Source organism: Orycteropus afer, unplaced genomic scaffold (genome assembly GCF_000298275.1).
Source record: "Orycteropus afer afer isolate SDZICR_OR568_19922 unplaced genomic scaffold, OryAfe1.0 scaffold00402, whole genome shotgun sequence".
NCBI classification, from domain to species: Eukaryota; Metazoa; Chordata; class Mammalia; order Tubulidentata; family Orycteropodidae; genus Orycteropus; species Orycteropus afer.
Genome location: NW_006921989.1, coordinates 728798 through 739969, shown reverse-complemented (window position 1 = coordinate 739969; position 11172 = coordinate 728798). Strand labels below are relative to the sequence as shown.

General features: G+C 53.4%; 2 protein-coding genes across 2 annotated transcripts in view; one reads left to right on the top strand and one right to left on the bottom strand.

Annotated features, from left to right (window-relative positions):
- Positions 1–2374, top strand: part of ANGPTL6 (angiopoietin like 6) — a 3953-nt gene extending 1579 nt beyond the window's left edge. The window contains exons 2-5 of the mRNA XM_007953560.1: positions 369–546; positions 1097–1284; positions 1362–1632; positions 2184–2374. Of these exons, the coding sequence (XP_007951751.1) occupies positions 369–546; positions 1097–1284; positions 1362–1632; positions 2184–2374 (828 nt within the window). The remainder of the gene's footprint in view (positions 1–368; positions 547–1096; positions 1285–1361; positions 1633–2183) is intronic.
- Positions 2375–2650: 276 nt separating this feature from the next.
- Positions 2651–6945, bottom strand: SHFL (shiftless antiviral inhibitor of ribosomal frameshifting). Its single transcript, XM_007953561.2, has 8 exons — positions 6925–6945; positions 6334–6457; positions 6101–6150; positions 4701–4739; positions 4401–4550; positions 3720–3823; positions 3420–3574; positions 2651–2880 (listed from the first exon to the last, which is right to left on the bottom strand). Exons 1-8 carry the CDS (start codon positions 6943–6945, stop codon positions 2651–2653), a joined length of 873 nt encoding a protein of 290 aa, XP_007951752.1.
- Between the last annotated feature and the right edge of the window lie 4227 nt (positions 6946–11172).

Genomic DNA, 11172 nt, shown 5'->3' with positions numbered 1-11172 from the left:
CTGTCCTTGGGTTTAGGATGAGGGATTATTGCTCTGTGACAGTCCCTACCTTATAGGGTTGGGAAGATTCAATAAAATAATAGTCAATGTTGGTTGTAGGGTTATTATCCCTACTTTACAGGAGACCGAGGCCCATAGATTGCTTAAGCTTCTGAGTACCAGAGTAGAGACTTAAGCCCAGCTCTTCTCTCGAAGGTCCAAGAGTTAGGCTCTGAGGATCAGTTGTGGGGCTAGGCTGTCCCCCACCTGATCTGCTCATCTGGGTACTGGGAGAGATTTATCCATCACCCCTGGCTTTGGATTGGGATGGGCTTTGGCCGAGGGTTAGTGCCATCACATCCCAGAGGTTCTGGGCCATGCCACCCCAGGTCCTGCCCCCACCTCTGGTGCCCGTGGTTCCAGTCAGTCTGGTGGGGGGCACCAATGACAGCAGCAGAAGGCTGGATCCAGCCCCAGAGCCCCAGAAAGACCACACTCTGAGACAGCAGGGGCCGTTAGCCTCTCCCAGGCCCGCAGAGCACCCTGTAGCTTCCACCAAGCCAGCAGGTAAGACAGGGGCAGGGGTGTTGGGGTTGTGGAGAGTTAGGGAATTCCCAGTGCACTGTGGGTAGAGGGACATAGAGGAGTCAGGCTTTCAGTGGCAGGGTCCTCTCTTGGAGGATAAGATGCTTTTATTCTGACAGTAAGAAACAGGGAGTGGTGGCTCTTATCGTGATAAAAAGACCCACATTTTTACCATAGTGATGTGAAGCATAAGAGAGGATGAGCTCTTACTTTGATGAAGGGGCAGAGGACATATAAGACCGCTACTTTGGTGAGAATTTGGGCAGGTTTAGACTGATTTGTTCAGGACTTCTCTTCTGGTGAGATGACAGAACCAGAATTTAAGAACCTTAGGCTTCACATGTGCTCTGGTGAGAGAAGAAGGACCTAGAGTCTTAGATGAGAAGACGGGTATTGGGACTCTGTATTCTGGTGAGGGAATGGCAGAGGCAGGACTTCTATCCTGCTGGTGAAACCAGGAAGAATAAGGATTTTTACTTTCGTAAGAGATTGGTTGGCTCAGGCTGTCTCCCCCATATCCCTGTGCCCACAGGCCCATGGCAGGACTGTGCAGAGGCCCACCAGGCAGGCCATGGGCAGAGTGGAGTGTATGAGCTGCGGCTGGGGCGGCATGTGGTATCAGCCTGGTGTGAGCAACAGCTGGAGGGTGGTGGCTGGACCGTCATCCAGCGGCGGCAAGATGGCTCTGTTAACTTCTTCACTACTTGGCAGCACTACAAGGTGGGTGGGGGGCAAAGGCAGGGCTTGGGCAGGGGAGGGGGCCTGCACCTGACCTCCTGACTTTCTTGCCCAACCAGGCAGGCTTTGGGCGGCCTGATGGGGAATACTGGCTGGGCTTGGAGCCCATGCACCAATTGACCAGCCGTGGGGACCATGAGCTGCTCGTGCTCCTGGAAGACTGGGGGGGCCGTGGGGCACGCGCCCACTATGATGGCTTCTCCTTGGAACCTGAGAGTGACCACTACCGCCTGCGGCTCGGCCAGTACCACGGGGATGCTGGCGACTCTCTCTCCTGGCACAATGATAAGCCCTTCAGCACTGTGGATAGGGACCGAGACTCCTATTCTGGTAAGGAGTGCTCTTACTCTTGTGGTGGTTAGGGCAGGGGAGTTAGGACTCTCGTTGGAATGTGATGGAATACAAGGGAGTGGGCTAAGACTCCTCTCTGCTAAGGGTCAGGGCAAGCAAGCTTCTATTCTGGCAAAGAGAACAGGGATGGGACTTTTATTCTGGTGAGGGGTTGGGAAGCCCAGATTCCTTCTCTGATACGGAAGTAAAAAGTCAGGACTTCTTTCTGGTAAAGGGCAGGGGTGAGAGCTAGGACTCTTTCTAGAAAGGAAGTAGAGATTTATTTTCCCTGATAAAATGAGAGGTAGAGCCTCTAGCTTACAGAAAGGCTGGAAAAGGCAGGACTTGTATTTTGGTAAGATAACAGAATGAAAGCTATTACTCTGAAGAAAGTAGGGGGCCCGGGCTCCTGTTCTGGTGAGGAGAGGATCAGGGCTTTCATTCAGTTAAGAGAGGGGAGGGTCAGGGGATGCCTGGCAAAAGCTTGCACTAGTGAGCTGTTGGCAGAGGCTTTTATTCTGGTGAGAGGACATGGACTCTTTGCCCTTCAGGTAACTGTGCCCTGTACCAGCGGGGAGGCTGGTGGTACCACGCCTGTGCCCACTCCAACCTCAATGGTGTGTGGCACCGTGGTGGCCACTACCGCAGCCGCTACCAGGATGGCGTCTACTGGGCCGAGTTCCGTGGTGGGGCGTACTCTCTCAAGAAGGCTGCCATGCTGATCCGGCCCCTGAGGCTGTGACCATCTGTCTGTCTGTCCCCCAGGGTGTTTGTCAGTAGGAGCCCAAGTTGTGCTGGCCACACCTTCTTTGTGGCTGACTGCTGGCAATGTCCCTAAAACCCTCCCATATGGATCTGCTCCCTAGGGCCCTGCAGACGGGACCCAAGCATCCCCCTGCCAATACCTCAGACCCAGACAGCTCCCCAAGGGCATTTATATCTTGGTTTGAGCGCATATTTTATAAGAACACAAAGTATCCACAGACCGTGTCTGGTTTGCATCTGCTCCTGGCAGGGGTCACGCCCCGTGCCCGCCCTCTTCCTCCTCCTCCTCCTCCTCCTCCTCCTCCTCCTTCAGGTCCTCCAGGATGAGGTTGTCCAGGTCTTCCAGGAGGCCCCCCTGGCTCAGACAGGTGGCCACAGTGGAGCCACTGCTGATGTGGAGGCTGCTGGGGTGGAGGACTTTGGGCAGGTGGTTCTGCCTCCGGCTCTTGGGGTGTGCACAGGATGTCCCAGGCACGTGAGGCTCTGGGGAGGGAGAGGTGCTGAGGTCATGAGGCTTAAGGCCGCGTGGAACTCTGGGGATGGAGGGGGCTGAGACCACATGGGACTCTGCGGCCACGTGGGGCTCTGAGGTCACTGGAGACCAAGATACATGGGAGGAATATGGAAATTCAGAGGTGGCGCCATGGGTGTGGAAGCCACAGGAGACCGAGGGGACGAGGACATAGGGATCACCTGACTCTACAGGAGACAAAACAGAAGCAAGAACAACACAGAAACCACAGGGCAGAGACCACAGGCCTCATGAACAAACCCTAAGTGTGGAACAGGCTGACGCCCTGGAGGTGGATAGAGGAGGGGCAGGGACCCTGGGCGGCATGGGGCCACGGGGATGGGAGCTGTGGAAGACACGTGTGTGGAAGGAGGGGCTGATGCCATGGGAGGTAGGTGGAAGGAAGAGACAGACCTTGGTTCTCAAGGCCACAGAGGTGGATGTCCCCAGAGCCAAGGCCAAGGAGACTGCCTAGAATGGGGGAGGCCGTGGGGGTGCGCCAGGGCCTCACCTCGCCGGTTGTAGCAGTCGGCAGCTGAGCAGGAATGGGTGTGGGTGCTGCGGCGCTCTGTGTCCCGGTCCCAGCGCGGGGGGAGGATCCGTGTCGGATACACGGGGAAGCCGCACCCGTAGCAGGGGGACGGGGACCCCATCTGTGCCCAGCCCCTGGGGGCGGGCAGGGCTGTGAGGGTCCCGGTCCAGGCCCAGATGGGACTGCTGAGGGTGAGGCTGGGCCAGGGTGGGGCCGGGGCAGGGTGGGAAGGGTGGGGGTGGGGTAGGGCTGAGGGTGGGCCGGGGTCAGCACCCTCACCGGAAGTTGTGCCGACACTTCGGGCAGTGGAACTCAGCCAGACCCCACATCTTGTCACCCGGCACCGGCTCGTAGCGCTTCCGGCATTTCCGGCATCGGGATACCTGGGGTGCAGAAGGGAATGGGCTTATAGTCAGCCAGGGGTGGGGTGAGCACTGGGGCCAGGAGCAGGGCTCTGGGGCTGGGATCAGGAAGTGATGAGCTGGGGTGCCCTGTGTCAGCTTGACCAGGCTGACCCTGGGCATCTTCTCCTTTCCACCACCGTCAATGACTTCAAGTCAGTAGCATGATGTTGGCCATGGTGGGAATACTTACACCATTGGAATTGGCATACACTACAAATCAAGGCCTCCTCTCTGGGACTGGTTGTATGGGTTGAAGAGGCCAGAAATCAGACAAGGGGTGGTGGTTTTATTTCTGTGGTGGCTGTCAAACAGTGGGGTAAGGGGTTGGGCTTCTCCGAAGGTCAGAAGTCCTGCTCTGGGTGGGGGATTGGGCTGTGTTCAGTCAGCTCAGAATGAGTTAGGGACACCCCACCCTCCTGGGGGGCCAGGGCCCTGTCCCCTCTCTGGACCTCAGATTGAGCTCTGAGGTTATACATCAGGCCTTAAGGGATGGGCTCGCAGAGGTTGAAGTTCTTAGGTCAGAGGATGGGGATGGGCTCAGGAATGAGATTATCACCTCCTTCCGCTGGGGCACACAGCGCCACCAAACATGGTCACAGGAGGGGCAGGCAAACTGCCGGTCCACGGCAGGGATCAGGTCATCCTGGGCGCGTTGGAACATGCGCAGGTTGGCTTTTGTCAGTGGCAGGAGGGAGGTCGCCACCGCCTGCAGAGTAGGGGTGGGTGGGGATGAGAAGGGGGTCCCCTCTCCTCTACAAACATAAATATATGTGAGCTCGCCCCTGCCCGTGGACATTGCCCCTACCCCTCCCTCTTGCCATCCCACAGCCTGGCCTCTCCCCAGCCACCGACTCACCTGGATGTCCCGGTCCTGCTTCATGTCCTCCGGTGGATCCTAGATGGAGACATCAGGGATAGAAACTGGGGATGGGGCTCAGGCCTCTGTCACCCTCATTGGTTGGTGGAAGGGCTCCTGCTCTGGGGTCCAGAGAGGGAGGCAGGGACCCTGGGCCCCCATGAGAGGAGGGTGCCCCTAATTCCGATGAGCTGATTGAGCAGCACCCACTCACTGAGAGCCAGGTGCGTAACTGTGCACCTGTCACCTCTGCTGTGCTCACATCACAGCGGCCCTGGGAAGTGTGCACACCTGTTATCCCCACTGCCCAGATAGGGAGACTGAGGCTCAGAGCCAGGAGAGGGGTTGCTAGAGATCAGCCTGAGTCAGGGTGGAGGAGCAGGCCTGGGCCCCATGCTCCCTCCCCGCCAGCAGACAGACTATGAGCGCCCTGCCCTAGCACACATTTGTTGGCATGGTGACGGCCTCTTTGGGGCTGAACTGCTTTAACTAAGTATTTGGGCTGTAGATCCAGATAGATGCAGGTTCAAATCCTGGCTCCACCACTTCCAGCTGTGGGACCCTGGGTCATAATGAAGGGCATCTCTGAGCCCAGGCTCAGGCTCCAGATGGCCAGGGTTCAAATCCTAGCGGCTTGCTGTGTGAACCTGGCAAGTGACTTCATCCATCACTGTGTACCTCACTGTCCCTGTCTGTAAAATGGGAGGATACCTAAGAGGTCCTATCTCATGAGGTTGCTATAAGGATGAACTCAGTCAACACATGTAACTCTCTGAGCCCAGCAAACGGAAAGAGCTCAGCTGGTGTTCCCCTTTGCTATTAATTTTATCACTTGCCAACTATTCTAGTTTGGATCTTTCAACAGGCAAAATCCACAGTCCATCAGTCACTAAAACCATCTAAGAAGCAAAGCAGCTGGGTCACGCCTGTGCTTCAAAACCTTTCATTCATTTGTTCAACACAGAGGTCCCTGCTGCTGTCTCCCTGCTCATCCTAGCCTTTCCGGGTGCCCCCCTTTCTTTCTTCCCAGCCTTTGCTCAAGCCATTCTCTCTTCTGTCCCATCCTCTTCCCAGGGCTTACGCCTCCCTATCCTTTTAAGACTTGGCATCACCTTCTCCAAGAAGCCTTCCCTGATGTCAGCGTTCCCTCATTGACACCAATTCTGGCTCATGTCACTGCCTAGTTTCGTTTCTCCCTTCCTGATTTAATACAATCAGCATGTGTGCCAGCTCCCTGGCTGGACCCACAGTGGAGAATGAATAAGTGAATGAGGTTGGATCATAGGTGTGGGTGGGCACTTCCCAGTCCCTTCTGCCCCTGAGGGGGTTCTCTATGGGTGGCCAGTCCCCTATGTTCTTCCTCCCCTCACCCTGTCCTTTGAGGGAAGGGGGCAGATTACCTGGGCAGGCAGGTCATTACTCAGTTCCTGTCCATCTTTCTGCTTTACCTCTGGTGGGGAGACAATGTATAAGTGAAGGGCCCCTGAGGCGCTGTGGACAGCGTTTCAGGCCCCAGAGCCCAGTAAAGACCATTTCCGAGGCTGGGATCCCACAGGCGGCTGTTTTAGCGCCTCTTCCCACCCTCAGCGCTCTTACGCACGGTCCCCCAATTCCAGGGCTCCCGCCGGCTCACCGTACACGATGGAGCGCCCCACTCCAGTGTGGTCGCTGCCAAACTTCCTCATCAAAGCCCCTGCCTTCCGGGTGGACACCTTCCCATGAAACTTCTCCCGAAGGCGCCGGACGCTCTTCTCCAGCTTCGACAGGGATAGAGGGGCTCCGATAGGGTATGGAAAGGCGCGAGCGCCCCTCCCCCAGCCCCAAGGACCGTTCACCTGGCCTGAACTTGACCCTCGGGTTTGGTTTCTGCCTCCCCCCCCATCTTTCTACGGCATTTCCTGGAAAAAGCCAAAGTCCCCACAGGGCATTAAGGGATAGAATGGGAAGGGACTGGGGCGAGCGTCCCAGGCTAAGGGGAGGCCAGCCAGGTAACCTCTGGCCTTTGACCCCTGATCCTGCAGCCCCCGCTTTTGCTCGGGGAAGCCGCATTGTGCTCTGGGGAATGTGGGGGCTCACTCTCATTTCCTAGAGGTGCGCGCGCCCAACAGCGGGAAGGTCTCAGCTGATGATGGGGGTCCCCGGGAACTGCGACGCCCCCTCCGTGGTCCCGGCCCCTCCCCGGCGTCTCTCGCGGGCCCCCAGCACGACTGTCGCCATCTCCTACCTCCACACCTTCCTGAGACATGGTGGAGGCGGCTTCGCAAGTCGCCGCGAGGGTCCGCACCGCGCACCCGGCCGCCCCCCTACCTGGGCGCGCCCGTCGGTCCAGCGGCCGCGCAGGGCAGGGGGCGGCGCCTCGAACCCGCCCTTCCTTCCTTCCTGGCCCCCTGTTTCGCTTTCGTTTCGGGGGGGGCGGGGCGCCTTGGCTCCGCCTTGGCTCAGCCCCCGCTCCTGCGCCCCAAACCCAGGCGGGCGCCCAGGGTCCGCGCCCTGCGGCGGAGCGCGCAGACCTCGGGTGGGGGAGGCGGCGCGGCCTCTGCAGTCGGTCACATGTCCCCACGCTGCGCGGGGTCCGCGTCTTCACGTCCCTCGTGGGGGCGGGGCCCCATAGCAAGGCCGCGGCGAGTCCCCAGACCTCCCCAGTTCGCCCCCCGGGTTCACCACTTCCCTACCTTTTGGTCTCCTTCCCCCAAGGAATCAGGGGCTAATTAAGACCTGGGCCTCTTCCTGGCGCAGAGTTGCTGGCCTGGCAATGAACTCTCCTTGACCCTCAGTTTACATCTCTGTAAAATGGGGATGATGGTAGTGGCTACATTCTGGCAGCGGGGCGGGAGATCGGACAGAGAACTGAGCAGCGCCTGGCTCGCCCTTAAGCGCTCAAATAGTCGTTGAGTCCCGTACTGAGTGCCAGGTCCGAAGAGGCGAGTAGGCTAAGGGAGGGATGCTTGTTAAAAATACAGATCCCTGGTTCCTAGCAGCCTTCGGATTCAGACTGGTGTAGTGGTTCCAGGAAATTTGCATTGTAGATCTGAAGGTTGAGAATCCCTTGGGCTAAGATGATTCTAACCCAGTACCGGGGGACTGGAGGCTCCCCTAACAGGAGCTCTGGCGTGGCTGGGACCATCAGGGATGGTTTCTTAGGGCAGGGGCAGTCTAGTACACAGCGCCTGAAGTTTGAGGTCTTGGAGCGGCGAAGAGTAGAGTATGGGGAGAAACGGCGCGGGAAAAGACGCCAGAAGCAATTGAGAGCCTGGTGCTTTGGACAGAGTTCCTCATCTTTGACACGATCAGCACTTTGCGCAGGTTACTTCTTTGGCTGCTCTGTGAATTGAAGGCTGATTAACAGCACCCCTGGCCTCTGCCCACTGGATGCTAGTAGCACCCTTCCCCAGTTGTGACAATCAACGATATCTGCAGACATTGCCAAATATCTCCTAGCGTGCAAAATCACCTTAGGTAACAGATTCCAACTTTTTCTCGATCGTGCACCCCTGTCAGTGAAAGAGAGAGAGAGAGAGTGAGAGTGAGTTCTGGGTGATGCAAACTGTGCTAGTCTCCTAACTTAAAGGATGGCAGTTTGAACTCACCTAGCAGCACTGCGGAAGAAAGGTCTGGCAATCTACTTCTGTAAAGATTACAGCCAAGAAAACCCCGTGGAGTAGTTCTACTTTGTAGCACACATGGGATCTCTGTGAATTGGAATTCACTTGATGGCATCAAGTTCTGTTTATCAATAACAATGTTGGATCTTTTCCCTCTTTGTTGATGTTAGATGCTGTTGAGCCAACCTGATTCATAGCTACCCCATGTACAACAGAACGGAACCCTGCCGGTCCCGGGCCATCCTCACAAGCCCTGCTGTGCTTGAACCCATTGGTGCAGCTACTGTGTCAGTCCCTCTCATTGAGGACCTTCCCCCTTTTAGCTGACCCCCTACTTTACCAAGCATAAGATCCTTCTAGATGCCACAGTCTACTTCCGTAGCGATACTGCCTCGGAAACCCAAGGAAGGGTCGCTATGAGTCCGGTCCGACTCGACGGCACATAACAACAACAACAAGATCCTTCTCCAGGAAATGGTCCCTTCTGACAACATGACCAAAGTAGGTGAGACGAAGTCTGGCCATTCTTGCTTCCAAGGAGCATTCTGGCTGCACTTTTTCCAGGACAGATTTGTTCATTGTTTTGTCAGTCCATGGTGTTTTCAGTCTTTGCCATCACCACAATTTAAAGGCATCAACTCTTCTTTGGTCTTCCTTATTCATTGTCCAGCTTTCACGTGCATATGAGGCAATTGAAAATACCATGGCTTGGGTTGTTGTTGTGGTGGTTGTTATTTGCCATGGAGTCGGCCCCGACTCATAGCAACCCCTCCTTGGGTTTCCGAGGCAGTATCACTACGGAAGTAGCATTGCCCAACCTTCCTTCTGAGGAGTGGCTGGTGGGTTTGAGCCGCCAGCTTTCTGGTTAGCAGGCAAGTGCATTCACCTAAATCTTCAAAGAGACATTTTTGCTCTTCAGCACCTTAAAGAGGTCTTCTGCAACAGATTTACCCAGTGCAATACGACATCTGATTTCTTGACTGCTGCTTCCAGGGGTGTTGATGTGGATCCAAGTAAAATGAAGTCCCTGACAATTTCAGTCTTTTCTCCATTTATTGTGATGTTGCTTATTCGTCCAGTTGTGAGGATTTTTATTTTCTTTATGTTGAGGTGTAATCCATACTGAAGACTGTAGTCTTTGATCTTCATCAGTATGTGCTTCAAGTCATCTTCACTTTCAGCAAGCAAGGCTGTGTCATCTGCATATCACAGGTTGTTAATCAATCTTCCTCTGATCCTAATGCTGCATTCTTCTTCATATAGTCTAGCTTCTTGGATTATTTGTTCAGCATACAGATTGAATAAGTATGGTGAAAGGATACAACCCTGATCCACTCCTTTCCTGATTTTAAACCATGTAGTATCCCCTTGTTCTGTTTGAATGACAGCCTCCTGGTCCATGTACAGGTTCCTCATGAGCACAATTAAGTGTTCTGGAATTCCCATTCTTCACAATGTTATCCCTAATTTGTTATGATCCACACAGTTGAATGCCTTTCCCTAATCAATAAAACACAGGTAAACATCTTTCTGGTATTCTTTGCTTTCAGCCAAGATCCTCATTCTGTGTTCACTTCTGAATCCAGCTTGAATTTCTGGAAGTTCCGTGGTTGCAACCGTTTTTGAATTATCTTCAGCAAAATTTTTTGTGTGATATTAATGATATTGTTATATAATTTCCACATTCTATTAGGTCACCTTTCTTTGGAATGGGCACAAATATGGATCTCTTCCTGTCAGTTGGCCAGGTAGCTGTCTTCCAAATTACTTGGCATAAATGAGTTCCTTGAAAGTTGCATCCGTTTGCTGAAAGACCTCAGTGGGCATTCCATCAATTCTTGGTGCTTTGTTTTTCACCAGTTCCTTCAGTGCAGCTTCGACTTTTTCCTTCAGTACCATTGGTTCTTGTTCATATGTCACCTCCTGTAATAGTTGAACACTGACCAATCTTTTTGTGCAGTGACTCTGTGTATTCCTTCCATCTTCTTTTGATGCTTCTTGCCTCATTCAATATTTTGTCCACAGAATCCTACAGAATTGCAACTTGAAGCTTGAATTTTTCCTTTAGTTCTTTCAGCTTGAGAAGTGCTGAACATGTTCTGCCCTTTTGGTTTTCTAACTCCAGGTCTTTGCCAATTTCATTATGATACTTTACTTTGTCTTCTTGAGCTGCACTTTACAGTCTGCTGTTCAGATCAAATAATCAAGTTCTTCCATTTGTTTTAGCTACTCTCCATTCAAGAGCAAGTTTCAGAGTCTCTTCTGACATCCATTTTGGTCTTTTCTTCCTTTCCTGTCTTTTTAATGACCATTTGCTTTCTTTGTGTATGATGTTCTTGATGTCACTTGTCTTGTCTTTGGTCACTGGTGTTCAGTGCATCAAATCTGTTCTTCAGATTGTCTCTAAATTCAGGTGGGATATACTCAAGGTCATATGTTGGCTCTCATGGACTTGTTTTAATTGTCTTCAGCTTCAACTTGAACTTGCGTATGAGTAGTTGATGTCTGTTCCCCAGTCAGCTCCTGGTTTTGTTTAGAAGATATTGAGGTTCTCCATTGCCTCTTTCCACAGATGTAGTCAATCTGATTCCTGTTTATTCCATCTGGTGAGGTCCATGTGTACAGCTGCCATTTATGTTGTTGAAAAGGTATCTGCAGTGAATAAGTCATTGGTCTTGCAAAATTCTCTCATGTGATCTCTGATGTCAATCTGTCACCAAGGCCATATTTTCCCACTACTGATGATTCTTTTTTGTTTCCAACTTTTGCATTCCAATCACCAGTGATTATCAATACATCTTGATTGCATGTTTAGTCAATTTCAGACTGCAGGAGTTGGTAAAAATCTTAAATTTCTTTATCTTTGGCTT

Coding starts and splice junctions, on each gene's coding strand:
- SHFL (XM_007953561.2), bottom strand. CDS start 6,945: ATGTCTCAGGAAGGTGTGGAG. Junction 4,551..4,700: donor AGCAGGACCGGGACATCCAG/GTGAGTCGGTGG, acceptor CCTACTCTGCAG/GCGGTGGCGACCTCCCTCCT. Junction 3,824..4,400: donor GTGTGCCCCAGCGGAAGGAG/GTGATAATCTCA, acceptor TCTGCACCCCAG/GTATCCCGATGCCGGAAATG.